The 22,417-nt window shown below is 44.8% G+C and overlaps 1 protein-coding gene and 1 long non-coding RNA gene across 5 annotated transcripts in view; one reads left to right on the top strand and one right to left on the bottom strand.

Annotated features, from left to right (window-relative positions):
- The window catches only part of LOC310681686, a 22,602-nt gene extending 6,564 nt beyond the window's left edge, over window positions 1-16,038 (bottom strand). The window contains exons 1-2 of the long non-coding RNA XR_014513511.1: window positions 15,906-16,038; window positions 12,414-12,471 (exon numbers count right to left, since the gene is read on the bottom strand). This is a non-coding gene — a long non-coding RNA (uncharacterized lncRNA). The remainder of the gene's footprint in view (window positions 1-12,413; window positions 12,472-15,905) is intronic.
- OTULINL (OTU deubiquitinase with linear linkage specificity like) overlaps window positions 1-22,417 on the top strand; it is a 27,096-nt gene extending 4,679 nt beyond the window's left edge. The window contains exons 1-8 of one of the 4 annotated variants that reach the window (XM_083449606.1): window positions 3,423-3,574; window positions 10,613-10,766; window positions 12,459-12,490; window positions 12,592-12,683; window positions 16,044-16,193; window positions 17,145-17,273; window positions 19,044-19,316; window positions 20,300-22,417. In XM_083449606.1, coding sequence (XP_083305732.1) covers window positions 10,660-10,766; window positions 12,459-12,490; window positions 12,592-12,683; window positions 16,044-16,193; window positions 17,145-17,273; window positions 19,044-19,316; window positions 20,300-20,479 — 963 coding nt within the window. In that variant the 5' untranslated portion in view covers window positions 3,423-3,574; window positions 10,613-10,659 and the 3' untranslated portion in view covers window positions 20,480-22,417. Of the gene's footprint in view, window positions 1-3,422; window positions 3,640-10,026; window positions 10,354-10,505; window positions 10,767-12,458; window positions 12,491-12,591; window positions 12,684-16,043; window positions 16,194-17,144; window positions 17,274-19,043; window positions 19,317-20,299 lie in introns of those variants that run through there. The other 3 variants (XM_083449608.1, XM_083449609.1, XM_083449607.1) reach the window with 3 other exon arrangements.

The raw sequence follows: 22,417 nt of genomic DNA, 5'->3' as shown, positions 1-22,417 counted from the left end.
CAGAACCATTTTGGCTGGCTGGCTGAAGGCAGGTTGGGAGAGATGCCTTGGACTCCAGTGTTGCACTGCTGTGAGGAACAAGCCTCACTTGAGCGGACCATGCTGTAAGATCTGGACACCCTCTATGTAGACTAAAGGTGCGACAGTTCCCACCATGTCTTGATTCTCACAGCAACACAGACCCTTGGTGAGTGCCTGGAATCTTGCCACATGTTGAGGGTGGAGTCCAACTTTTGCAACACTATTTTCAATAGCTACCAGCCAGATACAAAATGCACCCGAAAAGATAGGATATTACATTGGATAAAATATGATGTTTCAATGCAACACAGGCTATATTACAGCCATACAAGGGACGCGGGTGGCACTGTGGGTTAAACCACAGAGCCTAGGACTTGCTGATCAGAAGGTCGGCGGTTTGTATCCCTGCGACGGGGTGGGGATCCAGGGCACAGTCCTTCAATGGCTGCGCTCGTTTCTCTCTGGTCGGGGACAAAGGGTGGCGCTTGGGGGGGGGAATTGTCATCGCGCCACTCCCTGGTGTGTGGAGTGCCTCAGGGTGCGATTCCCTCCCCGATGCTTTTTAACATCTTTATGCGCCCCTTCGCCCAGCTTGTCCGGAGTTTTGGGCTGGGTTGCCATCAGTATGCCGATGACACCCAACTCTATCTGTTGATGGATGGCCATCCTGACTCGGCCCCAGACACACTGACCAGATGTCTGGAAGCTGTGGCTGGATGGTTACGTGGGAGCCGGTTGAAGTTAAATCCTTTGAAGACAGAGGTCCTCTGGCTGGGACGGGGCAATATGGGATTGAGGGGGCAACTCCCATCTCTTGTGGGGGTGCAATTAGTGCCAGCATCGTCCGTTAAGAGTTTGGGTGTAATCTTTGATACCTCCCTCTCTATGGAGGCACAGATTACAGCTATAACAAAGGCGGCATTTTTTCATCTCCGCCAAGCTAAGCAGTTGGCTCCTTATCTCTCTCACCCTGACCTAGCCACTGTGATCCACACGACGGTCACCTCCAGACTGGATTATTGTAACTCGCTCTACGTGGGGCTGCCCTTGAGACTGACCCAGAAACTCCAGCGGGTGCAGAATGCCGCGGCGAGACTCCTTATGGGGTCTTTGCTGCGAGATCATATTCATCGGGTACTATACCAGCTGCACTGGCTCCCAGTGGAGTACAGGATCAGGTTTAAGGTGCTGGTTTTAACCTTTAAAGCCCTATACGGCCTAGGACCCTCGTACCTACGGGACCGCCTCTCCAGGTATGTCCCACAGAGAAATTTATGGTCTGCAAATAAAAACATTCTGAAGATCCCAGGCCACAGAGAGGTTAGGTTGGCCTCAACTAGAGCCAGGGCTTTCTCGGCCGCGGCTCCAATCTGGTGGAACATTCTGTCACAAGAGACTAGGGCCCTGCGGGACCTGACATCTTTCCACAGGGCCTGCAAGACAAAGCTGTTCCACCAGGCCTTTGGTCAGGGCGCAGCCTGACCCCCTCCTCTGGCAATCTGCACAGAATTTTGCTTAATGGTTGCCATCAATTTGATTTTAATTAATTTTATAATGAATGTTTTTAGAATGCTGGATTATTTTGATTGTTGTTAGCCGCCCTGAGCCCAGCTTCGGCTGGGGAGGGTGGGATATAAATAAAATTTATTAATTATTATTATTATTATTATTATTATTATTATTCCGTGCGCTGCTCTGGTGTCATGCTGGCCACATGACCCGGAAACTGTACGCCGGCTCCCTCGGCCAATAAAGCGAGATGTGAGCCGCAACCCCAAAGTCGGTCACGACTGGACCTAACGGTCAGGGGTCCCTTTAGCTTTACCTTACAGCCATATAAACTAGAGGCCAATTTCAAATAACATTTCCCACCTCTGAGACTGTTGTTCTTAAATCTCCACCATTCAAAAACCAAGCAGTTTAGGTCATTGTGCTGCTTTTTGTGGACTACTGAAGCAAACGGTTTGGCAGTTATTTCCTGATGAAAATTATTTGGGCTGCTGTTTGTTTGTTTGTTTGCTTGCTTGCTTGCTAAATTATCAGCATGTACAATACGCACGGGGTGGGGGACAGTTGCCCCTCCTGGATTAGCTATCATCTCTGGATTCCCAGATTTCTTAATGAAATGTTTTTTAGAAAGCAACTCTCACCATCGTAGAACCTAAAATAATTGGCAAAATATGCAAGAACTATAATGCCCATTCATTTTGTAACAAACTAACCTATTTCCGAAAGTCAATGTGTTTTCCCAACGAATGAAATCATGGTAACGACTAATATCAGGAAAGCAATTGGCCAACTAATCACTTGAACAAAGAGAAGTTGAGAAGGACACACCCATTGTCCAGAGAAGAAACTTATTGACTCATTGTATAGCCATTTTTGGTCTTCCCTGGTAAAGTAATTGCTGCAATCTAGCTCAAGTGTTATTACGCCACTATCCCCAGCTAAACAGGTGCAGAACACAGTCCTGAACTGTAGTCCGGTGTTGCTCTGTGTTCAAATTTGTTTTAGATGGGGCAATCAGGCCAGGCTACTGCTTAGCCTCCAGACCTACCAGAAATGATAGACCTGTTATCTGATGCTAGTCGTATTTGGTTATGTATTTGCAGTATTTACTTATTCCTCCACCCTGCAAAAAAGCAAATCCTGGTGATCCCCCATAAGCATATTGCTCAGTGTCTCTTTCTGCTATAACTGCAGACTCTAATATAAGCTTTTCTTCAGATCAGAGCTATGAATTGTTCTAGTGACCAGTTGCCCAGAATTCACGTGGGCCTTTTTCTGCTGAGCAGGCTGTGTTTTTAGAAGTCTTTGAGCTGTTATGTGCATTTATTCTGAAACTGCTGCAGTAGGAACAAAATAGCTTTTGACTGCTAACACTTTAAGGCCCTTCATCGGCTCCTTTCTCATCTTGCACAACGTTTTCAGAATGTGGATGTCAAAATAGTACCATGCAGTGCATTTCACAAAACCTAGGCTCATTACTTTAAAAAAAAGAAAAGAAAAACGGCTTTTCAACAAGCTGTGTCCAGCAGCCTGTCAAACCCAACACAAACATTTTTTTAAAACGGAAGGCGGGGCTGGTGAGGTTGCAGTATGGTTTGGATGCAGTGCGCGATTCTGCCGTCGCAAAAATTGTGGAATGCCTCCCTTCTCATGCCTTCCTTCCAAAACACTGCCAGGACCAATTCAAGAATCAACGGTAATCTTTCCTCTCTTGTTTCTCGCTTCCTTGCCCTCACATCTACTTGTAACCTCGCCTTTAAAATGCCCAAGTGCGCCTCGACACAACTCCAGCAGCACCAAGAGAAAGGGAGAAGAGAAAGTGGGCTGTTACTCCGCGAGGGCTTTTCTGGCGATCGGGGCGTCTCTCCTGCCCGGGCCGCCAGCCTCCCAGAGGCGTGGCCGGTGTCGCCTTTGTGTCCGCCAGCAACGGGCGGAGTGAGGCTGGTGTCGCGCCTTCTCCCTTCCTTTCTGCCGCCTCCACTCACCCGCGCCCGCCCTCTGAGTGCGCCGCAGGCAAGAAGAGGCCCGAGCAACTGCGAAGGCGGTAAGGAAAACCAGTCCGCTGTCAGCGGCTCTTCTCCGAGAGCTTCCCCGAGGGCGAGACCCGGGGTGAGGAAGGGGCGCTGGCTGCGCGCAATTACGCAAACAGCGGAAGGCAGCGCTTACTTCTCTCTTTCTGCACTTCCCTTCTCTGTCTGGCGCGCCCAGCTCTTGGGCTTCCTTTTCCCACAAGCAGATGTAGCTGAGGGCCCCGATTCCATACTTCCAGCCAAGTCCCCCCCTTTTTTGCTGCCTGACCTGTGCGCTGGGAAAACTCGGGAAGCGCCTGGGGTTTTTTTGCCCGCGCGCAAAAGCGCTCCAGGCAGGCACTTTTTACGCGTCGCCTTTGTGTATAGGTGCGCGGTTGAGTTTTGGACAAGGAAGGGGAGGGGGTGGGTGCGTTGCTAGGTTTTTATTTTATCAGATTGCATGGGGGAGGGGTGGGAACATTTGCTTGTAGACTCGAGAGCGTTTGGCACTAGGCGTTATGTGCCAAAAATGGAAAATAGGGAAAAGTTCAAGGCCAGAGACATCCTTACTTCTCATACAAGTTGGATGGCTCAGCTGGTTAGAGCCTGGTGCTGATAATGCCAAGGTTGCAGGTTCGATGCCCATATTAGACAGCTGCATATTCCTGCATTGCAGGGGGTTGGACTGGATGATCCTCAGGGTCTTTCCTAACTCTTATCATTCTAAGTCGGCAGTGAACTAAAGGTAAAGGTACCCCTGCCCGTACGGGCCAGTCTTGACAGACTCTAGGGTTGTGCGCCCATCTCACTTAAGAGGCCGGGGGCCAGCGCTGTCCGGAGACACTTCCGGGTCATGTGGCCAGCGTGACATCGCTGCTCTGGCGAGCCAGAGCAGCACACGGAAACGCCGTTTACCTTCCCGCTAGTAAGCGGTCCCTATTTATCTACTTGCACCCGGGAGTGCTTTCAAACTGCTAGGTTGGCAGGCGCTGGGACCGAACAACGGGAGCGCACCCCGCCGCGGGGATTCGAACCGCCGACCATGCGATCAGCAAGTACTAGGCGCTGAGGTTTTACCCACAGCACCACCCGCGTCCCTTCGGCAGTGAACTACACCTCCTCTTTACAGTAGAAGTTAAGGCTTGGGGCAGGGGTGAGAGAGAAAAGCAGTCTAAAAGGCATTGTGGCTAGAGCATAATCCTCACACATTATGTGTGATCAAGGATGCAAATGTTTGTGGTATCCTAATGTGGGTTGCAGTTGCTTATTCTTTTGCGCACTCACACTCGCAGGGTAGTGTAGATCACTGGCTGGCAGCAGAATGGGTACCTGTTATATTTCTGCCCACAAGTAAATAGCAGCTTCGGGGGGTGGTTTTAATTGAGAGGGGAGAGTTAACACTTCCCCCCATTTCCCAATCCCAATCCTGCCCCATGCAGTTGTTTTCAGTCCTTAAAAAAATGTGGGAGATCTCATTCACAGATATTCTACATCACATCTGATTTGGCCTGAAAGAAAGAGCTGTGTATTAGGAAGCTGTTTGCTCAAATTCATCACTATTGTTAGATTATCATTTTGGAATCCATCCCAGGAAGCCTCAAAACTCAAGTTTTGCTCAGAGCTCTTTTGGCAGTGGGGTAGAGTGCCAACCAACCAAAAAATAGCCCCTCATTGGTTTTATGTTATCACTCTGTCAACAGTCAGCCACCATTCTGTGGCACACTCATGTTCAGCCCTCCTTGCTTTGGTTTGGAGTCCCCCTCTTAGGGTACTTTTTCCATAAAAGTTTTCAGTATGCCTAGAAACCTTGAAGGTTCCCCCAAACCTGCCTGAAACTTCCCTCTTGTGTGTGGCTAGCAGGGTTTTGACTACTTGAGGATCCACACTTGGGTAATTGAGTTTGCCATTAGTACAGTGGTACCTCGGGTTACATATGCTTCAGGTTACATACGCTTCAGGTTACAGACTCCGCTAACTCAGAAATATTACCTCAGGTTCAGAACTTTGCTTCAGGATGAGAACAGAAATTGTGCTCTGGCGGCGCGGCGGCAGTGGGAGGCCCCATTAGCTAAAGTGGTACTTCAGGTTAAGAAGAGTTTCAGGTTAAGAACGGACCTCCGGAACGAATTAAGTACTTAACCTGAGGTACCACTGTATACAATAAGCCCACAACCTATGTGGGAGTTACGTTCCAGGGATAGTGCCTTAAGCCAAAATTGTTTATAGTCAAAACCTATTGGGTTCAGTGGCTGGTGGGATTGCCAACATCGTTTTTCACAGAACCTCACCACTTTAATTTTTTTTTTTTTTAATTTATCAAGTGTGTAAAGCTGAATGCACACAAGTTAAATGTGCATATGTTGCAGGCTTATTGTAAATGAGGATGTAGCTACAGTGGTACCTCGGGTTACATACGCTTCAGGTTACATACGCTTCAGGTTACACACTCCGCTAACCCAGAAATATTACCTCGGGTTAAGAACTTTGCTTCAGGATAAGAACAGAAATTGGGCTCCGGCGGTGCGGCGGCAGCAGGAGGCCCCATTAGCTAAAGTGGTGCTTCAGGTTAAGAACAGTTTCAGGTTAAGTATGGACCTCCGGAACGAATGAAGTACTTAACCCGAGGTACCACTGGTACTTTATACCATTGCCAATGCCTGGGCTGTCTACTCTGGCAGTGGCTTTCCAAGGTACCATTCAGGTCTGAACCCTGCACCCGATCCTTTAGCTGAGTATTGATCTGGGACCTTCTATATAAAAAGCATGACCTCTGTCACTCTAAGCAACAACCATTTCCCCAGAGAGATTCTGCAGAACTGTGCCTCGATACTATCAGTTCTGTGTTATGCTGCTGTCACACAGTGGAAGAACTCAGAGTTTCCAAAATAAGGTTAAGGTTGTTTGTTTAACAAAACACCTTAAAATAAAACAGTAGTTTTAAATGCAGTAGAAGTTGTCGCTTTGAACTTGCCTTACCATATGCCAGACCCAGGGGTAGCCATTGTGTTGGGTTATTAACTCCCATCATCCCTGACAATTGATCGTGTTGCAGTTGACAGCATCTGGAGGAAACCACACTGGCTCTCCATGTCCTACGCAATAAACGTTTATACAGTGGTACCTTGGGTTACATACACTTCAGGTTACAGATGCTTCAGGTTACAGACTCTGCTAACCCAGAAATATTACCTTGGGTTAAGAACTTTGCTTCAGGATGAGAACAGAAATCGTGCAGCGGCGGCACGGCGGCAGCGGGAGGCCCCATTAGCTAAAGGGGTGCTTCAGGTTAAGAACAGTTTCAGGCTAAGAACAGACCTCAAGAACGAATTAAGTTCTTAACCCGAGGTACCACTGTAGACGCTTCTGGCACAGGGACATTCCACACAGGAATTGCAATTGAAGAAGAGCTACAGAATATTGCAAGTTTGAGTGCTGGAGCAAAAAATCAGCCTCAAGGGCAAGAAGTGTGGGGATACCGAGCCCCTAATATGAAACAGCTGCAGGATTTTTAACAGACTTTTAGTGGGCACCTTATAGAAGCCTTTAAAGAAAAGAAGTGAGCTTGGGTGTGACATGCAAATGCTCAGTCAAAATAGGCAGGCTTTTGTAGTTTCTGTTCCTCCCTTCTGAAATATCAGAATCCAAAGTCCAGGCTTTCTAGACCACTCCCTTTCTGACAGGTGTACCTAAAGCAGCCCAGTCCTGTGCATATCCTTCAAAGACAGAGATAGGGAACCTGCGGCACTCCCATTGTGATTGGACAACAGCTCCTATAATACTTGGCTATTGACTGTGTTAGTTGGGGCTGATAGGAGTTGGAGTCCAACAGCATATGGAGGGCCACAGGTACCCCCCACATAGAAACCAACTCCTAGAGGCTGTGGTCTCTTCACCCCCCCCCCAATAAAATATTTGAGGAGGCTGCGACCCCCCCCCCCGGCAGGTTGATGGGCACTGACATTCAAAAGGTTTGTGCGCACACCATGTCTTGTGATCAATTATGTACCAATATTTTTTTCAAGTTAGTGCCCCTGCTCCCCACCACAGCTCGAAGATAAGGCCTCTTCTGAAAGCCTGAAAGGCAATGCATATATTTTTAACCTGATTTATCAACCTCTACACGTTACACACACTTTGAAATTTAGGGACTCCCCAGACATCCTTTCTATTCTACACTCATAGTGATTTGTGTTTGTGATGATGTGGGAGTCATTATACATGATCCTGCTATTTGAGCCTTCAAAAATTTTGGAATGGGCATACTACCGTATTTTTCGCTCCATAGAGCGCACCTAGTTTTTAGGGGGGGAAATAAAGGGGGGGATTTATTTCCCCAGCCCCAAAGAGCAAAGAAGCCAAGACAGTGAGCGGGATGGATCCCGCTCGCTATCTTGGCTTCGTTTTTAGCTGCGGGGCTGGGGCGGGGGAAGCCTGAGCTTCCCCAGCCCCCAGAACAGGTCCAGGAATGGCGGCAAGATTGTGCGCAACCTCATCGCCGCTCCTGGAGCTTGCGGTTAGCTGTGCTCCCTGGGCTTCAGGCTTCAGGCTGCTATCCGCAAGTCTTTGGAGCCCGGCGGGAACTCCCGCCACGCTCAGAAGGCTTGCAGGTAGCTGCCTGAAGCCCGGGGAGCGAGAGGGGTCGGAGCGCACTGATCTCTCTCGCTCTCCAGGCTTCAGCGAAAGCCTGCATTCACTCCATAGGACGCACACACATTTCCCCTTCATTTTTGGAGGGGAAAAAGTGTGTCCTATAGAGCGAAAAATACGGTACTTCATTTCCAATCAGTGCATGCCCTACTGAAACCCTGGGGACTTCTCATACGACAGACGTTCTGGTGTTTTGCTTGGGTTTTGTCCTGCTTTCACTGCACTGCAGTGAAAGAGCACCCCCATCCAGACAGAAATCAAGTGGTCACATTGGGGAAGCATTGCAGAACAACTAATAAAGCAGAATGGATGTGTGGACAGTCCAGTATGAGTCCACCATTAATGCACCAGGACTGCATCAATAAAGACGCCCTTATTTGACTGATTTACTTCTCCCTTTGCCAAGTTAATGAGGCGAGGGAAATGCCGTATCTCTTTGGAAGAGCACATGCCTTGCATTCAAATGTCTGAAACCCTAGAGAGCTGCGGTCCATCCGTGTAATGAGCTAGATGAACCAATGGCAAAACTTTGCATAAAGAAACTGTAAGGCTTCTTTTGGCAAGGCGTGCTTTTGTCGCCCTATATTTAGACAACTGTTTTATAAGCAGACAGCTATTGGAAGATGTTGCTTTTTGGAACATTAGCAACCAAGACAGGCATTTGCATCCATCAGTACAGAGGTAAATGTAGGTATTTCTTCTTCTTCTTCTTCTATCAGGTACAAACTGACCTTCTGCACTGATGCTAGCAGCAAAGTAAACTTACTGAGGGGAAACATGGTTATTTAAAGTAACCCCTCAATTTTTTTTAGGGTGCCTGCCTTAAAGCCAGAGGTCATTTCTCAGGAAATGGAAGGGCAAACGGGCTAGAATGAAATGTTTGGACATGGGTAGTCAAACTAAGGCCTGGGGACTGGATCCGGCCCAATCACCTTCTAAATCCAGCCCGCAGACGGTCCGGGAATCAGTGTGTTTTTCAATGAGTAGAATGTGTCCTTTTATTTAAGATGCATCTCTGGATTATTTGTGGGGCATAGGAATTGGTTCATATTTTCCCCCAAAATATAGTCCGGCCCCCCACAAGGTCTGAGGGACAGTGGACTGCCCCCCTGCTGAAAAGGTTTGCTGCCCCCTGTGTTTGGAGATGATTATGAGCTTCATTTCTGATTTTGAGTTACCTGGAAGTGATGGGAGGCAGGGCAAGCAACCAAACTAGCTTCTCACAGCCTTTTTTAAACATTCCACACTAGCAACTGTCTCCAATTTGACCTTTTAGCTGAAATGCCTGATGGTGGTCATGGGGAGACCTAAAATGTGAGATCTGAGAAAAGCAGAGCTAAGGAAGTCCTTTCCCCAAAAGAGGCCGACACTAGGTTTGCTACCTTCATGCGCAATGGTTCACAGAATCAGAACTGTAGGATTGGAGGGGAACCCAAAGGTCATCTAAGTGCAACCCCCTGCAAATACAGGAATCTCCACTAAAGGATCCGTAACGGATGGCCATCCAACCACTGCTTTAAAACCTCCAAGAAAGAAGAGTCCACCACCCTCCAATCGCGCACCACCTTGCCCTGTTGCAACCCGTTTCTCAACCTTGTGGTCAGTCTTTTGGCTGGTTGACTTATTTCAGTTTTGTGACTTCTCAGTTGCAAGTACAGGCTTATTTTTCCCCCACTTTTTGTTTACAAAATGGCACGAACTGCCAACAGTAAATTGAAAGATTTCCTTTGCACCATTTTTTTTTCTTTTTAAAAAGGGGACTGGGAAAATCTGAACAGGGTCCCTGATCTGTAAATACTGCTTCTGTTTTCCTGACTGCCTGATGTTTCATTAGTTACGAATGTGTCATTAATATGGTGGGTCGGGGCACGGGGGTCCATTGCTGTGTGCCTTCTAGGAAGAAGTGAGGGTATGCTGTTGTACGGTAGGGGACTCTGAAATGGTTGTATTGTCGCATTGATAATACAGTAATACCTCAGCGAATGTCCGCCGCGTTGACCGTCATTTCGGCTAACGTCCGTGGCAAACCTGGAAGTACTGGAATGGGTTACTTCCAGGTTTGCTGCTCACGCATGTGCAGAAGCGCTAAATTGCTCCACACGTGTGCGCAGAGCAGCGCTTTGTCGAGCGTCCGGGGTTCCAGAACAGATCCCGGACTCAAAACAAGGCAGCCCTGTTCAGGGAAGTTTTTAATATGTGACATTTTAGTGTATTTTTCATCTTTGTTGGAAGCCGCCCAGAGTGGCTGGGGAAACCCAGCCAGATGGGCGGGGTACAAATAATAAATTATTATTATTAATTATTATTATTATTAACAAGGTACCACTGTAGTGCTGAGAAATTAATAAACCTTACATTTTAGAAGAATTACTTTGTCAATATATAAAAACAATGAAGGTTAATAATTCTTTTTTTTCTGTTTTTAGGATAGAATGATGTACCCTCTTAGATCAGAGCTGTCAATCACCCCTACATGTTGCAAGCTGTAAAGGGACAGTTTGCATTAACCATGACTCTTCTTGCTACTGCTCTGTGGTATTGCAGGCAACTCTATACATATATTGCTCATTTGCTAAAATGGTAGGTTTGATGGAGTAATTCTTCCTCTGAAGTGCCAATGCTCCATGGTTAAAGTCAATGGGTGGGAGGGAAAGCACAATGAATGGTCAGTGCAGCCAGATATTATGGTGGGCAGAGTTTGCAGGATTGCATAGTTTTCCTCTGTGTCATCCCAACCCATCCCTTTTCTCTCCTGTGTGCACATGCATAGAACCATGGAATTGTAGAGTTGGAAGGGACCCAAGTATTATTTAGACCAGGGATGTCCAACAGGTTGATCGCGATCTACCGGTCGATCGTGGGGCGTCCCTGATCGATTGTGGTCAATCGCATGATCTTTATTGATTGCACACACCACCCTGCAAAAAAAGACCCCAGCTCACCCCCCCCCCAAAAGCTCAACAACTTTGGTCAATACAATGGGTCGATCACTGCCTGTTGTTTTTTTAGCGGGAGCAGATTGCAGTCTCTTGGAAGTTGGACATCCCTGATCTAGACAACCCCATGCAGTTCAGCTGTCCCCTACATGCACATACAAACACACACACACACACACACACAGAAAGAGGAGACAATTACCAATTGGAGCAGTCTGGAAAGCTAGAAGTTGGGTGTGCAGTGTCCAGAGATTCAGATGACGCGGAGGGCTGCATAAGTAGGTTTTTCCAGCCCAGCATTAGAACCAAGTAATAGCCTTGCTAAAACAGATCATGAGTCCTTCTAGTCTAAGAGCAGGGAACCAGGTATCTCTGCCAGTTTCCAAGGTTTGGTATTCAGAGGTACAAGATGGACCAACATTGTAGTGTGGATTGATGCTGTTCAGCAGTCCAGCTACTCTGCTCCATATGATTTCGCTCTCAGCTTTCCCTCCATTTTTTAAATACCGTAGTTTTCTGTGTATTAGACCCCCCCCCCATGTATAAGACGCCCCCTGTTTTGGAGGACTAAAATTTAAGAAAGTGGGGGGAGAGGGCACAGAGTTGTTGAATTTTTTTTACGCTCACCCGCATGTGGCGCAAAATCTGCCTCTCGTCTGTCCCCTCGCTGGAAGAAGCTGTCAATCGCCTGCCCAATTGCCACAGCGTCAGCAAATCAACACTAGCCATTGACGCATCAACCAATAACACACCCAATAGCCGCTGACAGCCACAACAGCAACCAATCAAATGTCTACCCTATGCACTACCCACGTATAAGACGACCTTCACCTTTTAGCGTAATTTTTAAAGAAAAAAACCTAGTCTTATACATGGAAAAGTACAGTACTTCTGCAAATATCAAAATTCCCCCTACCTCAACCTCTAGTGAGCCAGTGCTGCCATTTTGGGTATATAAACAATGGTCCTCACAGCCTGGACATTTGAAATAGAAAGCATTGGGCAGCCTGAATAGCAGTAGCAGGAAATTCCACATGGAGACTCCATTTTGCCATCAGGGCAAATACTTCTTTATAGCGCTTTAATTTTTCCTAATCCTTTCTGAAGGGCCATCTAAGCTAGTGGCCATTTACCATATCTTGTGGTAGCGAACTACCGGTATATTTGTTTTTGTGTTACACAATGAAGTGCTTCCTTCGGTCATTTACAAACCTCCTGCTCACCAGCTTCCAACAGTATAAATTATTATTATTATTATTATTATTATTAATGATTATTAAACATTGCTTACTTGATGCAGACTTTCTGATTACTGTTCTTGCTGTTTGGCTTTCAGGTGGAGCAGATACCTGCAGAGAAAATTCACAAGTAATATATGCAGTACTGTGTAAATGTTCTTTTTTGGGGGGGAAATTCATATAATCTTAAACAGATTCATTTTATTAACTGATACCTGCGTTTATACTTAGATAACCAAGGTGTTTTGGCTGAAGCTGATTTGCTTGGCTACTGTGCAAAAGAATGGAAAGAAGAAACAGAGCAGGCCAAACACATGAGAAAGGTAAGACTAAGAATGAGAGGGGTGAGCTACTAATACGGAAATGGACACACTGCATGGATGGCTGAGCAAAGTTCAGCTGGCTTGTTTGGCCTTCGGTTTTGTATATTTTTAACACAATCTCTGCTAAATGCCCGAGATATCAAGATGAGTTTGGGCACCTGCATACAGAACACAATTCCCTGTTGCAAATTACAATTTCAGCATGACCGACCCCTGTGCCATTTTCAAAGCAGGGAGGAAATTATCATCTGTTTATTAAGTTTTCCGTATATACCGGCCTTTCATTCGAGGATGGCAAGGCAATTTACAGTGTAAAGACACAAAAATATGTAACTTAATAAGAAATGAAGCAACACCCCCCAGTTTAAAAGGCCACAGGTTGTTTAATTAGCCAAAGCTCTGGGAAAAGAGGAAATGTTTTCACCTGGTGCCTTAAGATATGTAACAAAGATGCCAGATGAGCCTCCTTGGGGAGCTCATTCCACAAGAGGGGAGCCGCCACAGAAAAGGCCCAGTCTCATGTTGCCACCCTACAGACTTCTCATGGAAGAGGCACACAAAGAAGGGCCTCAGATTATGATCGCTGGGTCTGGATCAGTTCATATGTGGGGAGGCGATCCTTGGGGTAATATACTGCAATGCAGTATCTGCCTTGAAATTTGAAATATCCCAAAGTTGGCATGCAAATTCAGGACACAGTGAGTGTGGTTCGATGCAATTGTAATCAATGGCTTAGTTTTAAAAGAACAAGTTGACTCATGCCTGCACCCCTTGCTTGGAGGAGGGGATCTAAACCTTCCACTTTTGAATAAAAGATGGCGTTCTGTTACATCCACATTTGAGAAACCGTGCTTAGTTCAAAGGAACCAGGGTCATACTGGTTTCAGATTTGTTAATGAACCAGGTAGACTAAATCACAGGTTCCCACATAACTAGAAACTGGGATTTGGTCAAAAGGTGACGCTTTCAGTCCTCCCCCCTCAGATGCAGAGGAGGAGAGGGGAGCAAAGACTGTGCAAACATACAACTTGTTGCAGCTTGTTCTCCTACGAAACCAAAGTTCAAAATCCAGCTCAGCCCTCTCCCACATCAACAGACTTTCAAAGAAGAAGAAGAGAAGAAGAGTTTGGATTTGATATCCCGCCTTTCACTCCCTTTAAGGAGTCTCAAAGCGGCTAACATTCTCCTTTCCCTTCCTCCCCCACAACAAACACTTTGTGAGGTGAGTGGGGCTGAGAGACTTCAGAGAAGTGTGACTGACCCAAGGTCACCCAGCAGCTGCAGGTGGAGGAGCGGAGACGCGAACCTGGTTCCCCAGATTACGAGGCTACCGCTCTTAACCACTACACCACACTGGCTCACTGCATGAAAGATGCAAGCTGCACTACAGTGTCTCCCTTGAACGCATAGATTAAGCAATAACATCGAGCACATCCCTTCGCAACGTAATTCCACTTCATTCCTTACAGCCATTTTCAAAGGGGAGCAAAGGCGCAAAATAGATCGTAATGTACTATCCATGACAAGGTCTCCACCTCAAAAAAAGGGATGCTTCATCTAGTAGTGCATAGGTTTATAATAAATAAAGCAGAACTCCAACTTTAAAAGCTTCCAAAACATGTGATTTTTGCTGTTGTTGTTACTAGCTAGCTTTCTACTGGTTTATGGCCTTGCCTTGCTTGCTGCCTGCCTGCCTGCTTCACCTGTAGCACGTAAAGAGGTTTGTTGCCCAAGGCTAGGATATATTAAAATTAGGCTTCAAGGTGCTACAGTGGTACCTTGGTTCTCAAACACCGAAAACCCAGAAGTAAGTGTTCCGGTTTTCGAATGTTTTGGGGAAGCTGAACATCCAGTGCGGCTGTCGGCTATTGTTTTTGGGGCGCCTGCACCAATCAGAAACTGTGCCTTGGTTTTCAAACTTTTCAGAAGTCAAGCAGACTTCCGGAACAGATTAAGTTTGGCACTTTTGTTTTTACTATTTATTTTGCATTTTTGTTTTGGAAACTTTTTTGGTTAATTTGTTTTTGTGACTGTGTGGAACCCAGTTCAGCTACTGATTTGATTGTGTGACTGCGGAAATGGATAAAAGCCCCCCATCCAAACAATGACTATCATCAGTGCAAGAAAGGAAAAATAATAATTTTTTTATCACCTACAATACTGTCTTATTTATTTTATAGTACAGTACATTGATTATTGCTTTCATTTTATGGATCAATGGTCTCATTAGATAGTAAAATTCATATTAAATTGCTACTTTAGGGTTTTTTTAAGAAAGTCTGGAACAGATTAATCCGTTTTGCATTACTTTCTATGGGAAAGCGTGCCTTGGTTTTGGAATGCTTTGGTTTTGGAACAGACTTCCAGAACAGATTAAGTTTGAGTACCAAGGGACCACTGTACTTTGTTCAGTCCCTGAATAATTGGTATCCCCGAGGTGAACACGGCTGTCTAATGGTTAGTTCCCATATATCGCATTGCAGTGAAGGAGACAGAACACAGGAGAAGGAAAATGAAATGTTCTCAGTGTCTGGAATCTTGGCCATTCAGGTATTAGAAAATTTGATAAGGTGTGCTTTCCCCCCCCCCCCCCGTCCCCACTAATTAACATGGTGCACAATCCATTGGGAAGCTCTCCTTCACAAGATTCACCGAAAATGCGGTGGTCTTGTGTGAGATAACAACTGTGCTGCTGCGCAGCTCCCATTTGCTTAATTGAGAATTGAATTGGAGGAATTTCTCCCCGTGGGTTGCATTCCAGTGGTCATAGAATCATAGAATCATAGAGTTGGAAGAGACCACAAGGGCCATCGAGTCCAACCCCCTGCCAAGCAGGAAACACCACCAGAGCACTCCTGACATATGGTTGTCAAGCCTCTGCTTAAAGACCTCCAAAGGAGGAGACTCCACCACACTCCTTGGCAGCAAATTCCACTGTCAAACAGCTCTTACTGTCAGGAAGTTCTTCCTAATGTTTAGGTGGAATCTTCTTTCTTGTAGTTTGGATTCATTGCTCCGTGTCTGCTTCTCTGGAGCAGCAGAAAACAACCTTTCTCCCTCCTCTATGTGACATCCTTTTATATATTTGAACATGGCTATCATATTACCCCTTAACCTCCTCTTCTCCAGGCTAAACATGCCCAGCTCCTTTAGCTGGTCAGCTCTGACTGCCACCCATTCGGCTGCTCTTGCTGATACCCAAAATTTAGCCCCTGACCTTACCTTGTGGTAGAGCTGCTTGTGGTGTTCTCCTTTAGAATGGTCCTCAATCAACTGCTCCAGCCAATCATTTGTCCCCATCCAAAATTCATGAAATACCATTCCATGTTAATTTGGTATTTTCTCTCTTTTTCTTTTAAGGCCTATGAAGAGTTGTTTTGGAGACACCATGTGAAATATGTACGGCAGGTCAGGGGAGATAACTACTGTGTGCTGAGAGCCGTGTTGTTCCAGATTTTCAGCCAAGGTATTCCTCTTCCATCGTGGACAAAGACAACAGATGTCCTAAAGGTACGTCCTGAAACAAATGATTATATGCAAAGTGAATGATTTTCTAGTATATTAGTACATTTCCAAGCACAATTCAAAGTGTTGGTGCTGACCTTCTAAGCCCTAAATGGCCTCAGCTCAAGTATACCTGAAGGAGCATCTCAACCCCCGTCATTCAGCCTGTATGCTAAGGTCTTACTCCGAGGGCCTTCTGGTGGTTCCCTCACTGTGAGAAGTGAGGTTACAGAGAACTCGGTAGTGGCGCCCGCCCTGTGGAACGCCATCCCATCAAATGTCCAGGAAATAAACAACTATCTGACTTTTAGAAGACATTTGAAGGCAGCCCTGTTAAGGGAAGTTTTTAATGTATGGTGTTTTATTGTGTTTATAATATTCTGTTGAGAGCCGCCCATAGTGGCTGGGGAAACCCAGTCAGATGGACACACACACAGTGGTACCTCGGCTTAAGTACTTAATTTGTTCCGGAGGTCCGTTCTTAACCTGAAACTGTTCTTAACCTGAAGCACCACTTTAGCTAATGGGGCCTCCTGCTGCTGCCACGCCGCCGCCACATAATTTCTGTTTTCATCCTGAAGCAAAGTTCTTAACCCAAGGTATTATTTCTGGGTTAGCAGAGTCTAACCTGAAGCATATGTAACCTGAAGCGTATGTAACCCGAGGTACCACTGTGTGTGTGTGTGTGTGTGTGTGTATACATATATTATTATTATTATTATTATTATTAATGTAGTCTACATAGTTCTTCCCCTTTCTGTTTTATCCTCACAACAATCCTGTGAGGTAGGTCAGGCTGAAATCAACTAGTGAGCATTATTCCCGAGTTGGGATTTCAACCCCGGGTCTCCCAGGTCCCAATCCGACACTGTACCCAATGCACCATGCTTTCATTCAGACCGAAATCCTAAAATTCCCACTGAACTCCTCCACTCGTTATGTTCTCTTCTATTTCAGCTCCCAGAGAAACTTCTTTATTCGCAAGGCTGCAACTGGATCCAGCAATATAGTTTTGGATCAGAACAGTACACGGGCTCCAATACATTGGGGAAATTGCGTAGATGTATTGAAACGTTGAGAAGCCAGGTGAGTGGGAAGGTATTAGCAGGATGGGTGGGTTGCCCTTTGTCACTATAAACTATCGCTGTGCTATGGATGAAATATTAGGGCCACAACCTTACATAGCAAGCTGCCATATCAGCCCATTGGTCTATGAAACCCACCCAGTATTGTTTACACTGACTGGCAGCAGCTATCCAGGATATCAAACAGGGTTTTCTCTAAGCGCGAACTGGAGGTGATTGGGATTGAACCTGGGATCATCATACAAAGCAGATGTCCTACCACTGACGAAATGGGAAGGAGACAATTGAGGTGCAAGGAGGCAGAACATTCAATTAGTTTAATCTGTAGATCAGTTAACAGAAGCTCTAGTCAACTAATTAGTGAGAGTAATCTTAATTGGAGAAGGTACATTTAATATTAAAGGTCGTGGCAGACTCTGGGGTTGCAGCGCTCATCTCGCTTTATTGGCTGAGGGAGTCGGCGTACAGCTTCTGGGTCATGTGGCCAGCAGGACTAAGCCGCTTCTGGCGAACCAGAGCAGTGCACAGAAACGCCGTTTACCTTCCCGCCGGAGCGGTACCTATTTATCTACTTGCACTTTGATGTGCTTTCGAACTGCTAGGTTGGCAGGAGCAGGGACCGAGCAACGGGAGATCACCCCATCACGGGGATTCGAACCGCTGACCTTCTGATCGGCAAGTCCTAGGCTCTGTGGTTTAACCCACAGCGCCACCCGCGTCCCTCACATTTAATATTACAGGCCTGCAAAATAGAATTAAAATACACTTTTTGATGGGATGGGGAGTGGAGTTATTCTTATCACTTCACAGTTACTGAAGAAAACGTTCACACCTTTTTTACACAACCATAGTATCTCAAAAAGGCACCGCATTGAGTTTTCAGTGATGTACAAATTTATTGAACCGATGTGGTTTTAAAAAGCGGGAGATTAAGTGCATCAAATAAAGGCTTGTCTCAAAGGGTACCGTTTGTTTTTAAAGCTTGATAACCCACCTTTAAGGACAACTACTCAGAGCAGTGAATGGCTGAGAGCTGAGTGGCTGAACCACAGGTGTTTCAAGCTACCTTTTACACCTGTGAATCACCATTATCTGTGTGCAAGTGGGACCTGTAACAAAATCTTGCAAGGGACAAAATATTTACAGTGTTCCTGCACATCTCTTCCACAGTATTTCATTTCATTCCTTCACCCCACAATTTTCTTTTCTTTACTTCCACAGCCAGTTGGCATTCCATGACCACCGAGCAGGCTCAGTCCTCACTGGGCCATTTTGGGATTTATTTACTTTTTTGCCACCTTAATAGTACAGTGGTACCTCAGGTTACATACGCTTCAGTTACAGACTCCACTAACCCAGAAATAGTGCTTCAGGTTAAGAACTTTGCTTCAGGATGAGAACAGAAATTGTGCTCCCGCAGCGCAGCGGCAGCAGGAGGCCCCATTAGCTAAAGTGGTGCTTCAGGTTAAGAACAGTTCCAGGTTAAGTACAGACCTCTGGAACAAATTAAGTACTTAACCCGAGGTACCACTGTATGTTCTTGTTTTGGTATTCTGCTGTCCTTGGGCTTTACTCAGCTTGCTGGTGTCTTATTCCTACTCTTGGTGCCATTTTGGACCAGAATTCAGAGAACTTGAGTTTGCTGTTAGTATATACAATATTAAATACTTCAGCTAAAAATAAAACTGCTACTTGCTGTTTAACTGGTTTATTCCTCAAGCTAACTTTTTGCCCCCACCTCTTCTGCTTTTTGTTGTTCTGTGCATTATAGTGGATGGAAGTCAGTAGTATTAAAGACCCATATGAAAGAGGGAACTTGTGCAATGCCCTTTTTGCTGACAAAAGTTTGGAGCACAAACTGTACGAGGCCATAAAATTCATCATGCTCTACCAAGTAATAGAAGCCTACGAATGCTTGAGCAACAAGCAAGAGTGCCTCCCAAGTTTTTTTAACCAGCTTTTTGTACGCGATACCTCCTTGGACCCTTTGAGCTACATGATGAATCATCTGAACGCCATAGGGGAGAGAAGAGGCCTCGATCAGGTAAATATGAGCTGGAAAAACTAAATCCAATGATTCTGTAGCATTCATGAACAGCTTCAAATATGGCAGTACTTGGATGGGTTCATGAGGTTAATGCATCTTTGTCTACATCAAGAAAACAAATGATAGGGCAAGCTGTGTGCAGTAAAAAAAAAAAACAACAGATTTTTTTTCTTCAAGAGGCAACCTGAATTGTGCTTCTGTTTCTTCTATCTCTACTAGTCACAAGGAAGGGACAATAAATACATGGGCCCTGAAGCTTCATCTCCTGAGCAGTGAAAACCTTATTTGGCCATATTTATTTTATCTGAGATTTCACAAGACATCCCCCATGCACTTTCAAGCCTATCTTATTTGGCACCTGGATTAGTAACTGTTTTCTAAAATGAAGGAGCTCATTTTCTTTCTTAAGAAATTGAATTCTACTCTTGTTAGTTATTTGAAACATATATCTCCATCTTTTCCGCAGGAAAGCTTACAGAAGCTAACAAGAGAGTTAGAAAACCATAAATTAACAGTTTAAATCATCCCTTGCAAGGAAATAAAAGAATATAGCAGCATTTTTAAATGAAGTCCAGAGACAGTTAAAGCTACTTCAATAAAACACCCATTTACAACCCTAATGGAATCTCACCAAACCTTCTCACAATGCTTATTCACATACACGTTTTTTCTCACATCAGATTTAAATTTCCAGAGGTCTATCAGTCAGTTTCATGAGTTTTAGTAGATATTCCAGATATAGAATGCCATCCTACATGTCACAAATAGAACAAACAAAAGAATAGGCTTGGGATCACTTATCATAAAACTTCTATTCATGGGTTCCCACTTGTTTTTATATGGTACTTTTCTTCACTGCCTTTAAATGTCTGAGTTACATCTTTTAATTGCTGACATGACTCCAGATAAATGTCACCCTCGACAAACTTAATTTATTATGGTTTGCTAGTGTGTAATTCTCATTCTTTTCTGCTTAACAGGTTGAACTGTTTCTCCTTGGATATTCTCTTGAAGTCAAGATAACCGTTTACAGGTTGTGCAAGTTTAATTCAGCCGTTTCCCAAGAAAGCTACACAGACGTGTATCAGAGGGACTGGCCAGAAGTCTTTCTGCTGACTGAAGATGACCGTCACTATCACATCCCTATTATCAGGATGTAAATCTAATTTCTGGGGATGCTGTCAGAACTGTCTGCCATCGGATCCCCCTGCCGAAGAACCATAAAATATCCAAACTTTTTTTTTAAGAGTGACTCTAATGCCAGGCTTAAAACTATGATCTAGGCCATTTCTCAGCTTAAGCTATCTCACAAGTTGTGAGGGTAACATGTTATAAGCCCATCTGTTCCACTCTCAAGGTCCCACCAGCAGCATATGCCTATTGATAAACATCTTTGGTAATGTCACAAATTGGATGTGCGGGTCAGTTCACACAATATTGGTTTTGTGTGCTTTTCAAGATCAAATCACATTGGGTGTATCACATAGACTTGTAAACTAATAGCCATTCCTTTTCCCCAGGGAACTAGCTCTGTGAGGGAACTGGGAATTTGACACATAATTCTCAACAATATCGCCCACTTAAAATTTGCAGGGAAATCATATAGTGGCATTGCTATAAAGCCGGTATTAAGTTGGTAATGTAAATGGGTGCTCTGAGGCTGTGATCTATGGACAGCTCAGTTTTACTTATATCAACCAGTATCGATTGATAACTATACAGTCTCCAGTGTGGCCAGTCCTGTTTATTTAACAGAAATAAGGCCCTGCATTGGGATTGCCAAAAGCAATATTATATCAAGTCCTTCAGAAACATCACAGTATTCTTCAAAGCCACTTACTTGCTTTGCAGTTAAAGGACCTTGTTATACATCCCATTGTAAAAAATAAAAGGAGGGGGGTACCATTGACTATACTTTCAATCTTGTCTCCTTACCAACCAAAGTTGTTTGCACATGTATTTTCCACATTTACACAGTTCATTCTGTGTGAAATGGTCCAGATGCAACAATTACATTGGCTCACAAAAATATGGCAGACAGATGTTGGGTTGCCATCTGACAATAAACATGCTGGGAAGAGCTATTTGTGTTAACTCTGCTCAAGCACATCACTTCCACTGCCTATAGCTGACCCAGAATGCCATGGGATTTGATAGGTCATTACTGCCAGGATGGTTATGTTGTATTAGTTTTGAATAGGATGCCTTAGAATATCCTATGGCAGAATTCAGAGCATTGCATTCGGCCAACATCAGAGCTGTGCATACGTTCCACATTCCGTGCCAAGAAAATTCCTGCCACCTAAGTAAATTTGCATAGTTCTGTGATTTGCACTGTACTGTATGCTTTTTTCTGGTTTTGCCTGCCATTGAGAAAGCCAAAGAGTTGCTCAAGGCACTGCTGCCATATCGCTAGCCAATGGAAATCTTATTAAACTGCCCCGGTGACTGCCGAAATCTCACCTGCAAACTTTCAAACATACATTCATAGCCATAAAAATTAGTAACCTACTCTTTATTATTATTCCTTTGAAAAAGCTGAGATTCTCATACTGCTGAATTATCCAATCAATGCCCCTTTTTGCACTCCTTGCAGTCATATGGAGTCACAACATATACAGAGCCTAGGTATTCTTTTTTAGAAAGAGTAATTGCGACTTTCTCAAAGTAATCACTGCAGTACCTTATTCCTCTCAAAATGTACTTAAACATTTTCAACTTGCATTTTTGGTGAAAATGTTAAGCCTCTGGCTTTGTAATACTGAACAGATTTCATATTGATTCATTTCTTTGAAGAATGGTTTGTAAATCACTTGTGATCTTTACATCAGTGTTGTTTAATCTTCCTAAGAATAGATCATATTAAGCACTGTGTGCTTTTGGTAGCAGAGGCTAAATTCGTTCCGTGTTGTAGAGCAAATTTCTCTTTATAGTTTGTGTATATATGCGTTGCGCAAAACCGTAATATCAAAATGAGTTGTCGAGTATTGTAAGCAAGCTCCGGGAGTTGTGTTGATTTGATGTCTTCTGTGACTTTGCAAACTTCAAAACAAATCTAGAACCCTCCACTTGCTTAAATAAATATATTTATTACTACA

This window comes from Podarcis tiliguerta, assembly GCF_965153285.1.
Source record: "Podarcis tiliguerta genome assembly, chromosome: 7".
Lineage (NCBI taxonomy): Eukaryota > Metazoa > Chordata > Lepidosauria > Squamata > Lacertidae > Podarcis > Podarcis tiliguerta.
The sequence above is the reverse complement of the archived record's forward strand: the minus strand, read 5'-3'. Positions and strand labels throughout refer to the sequence as shown.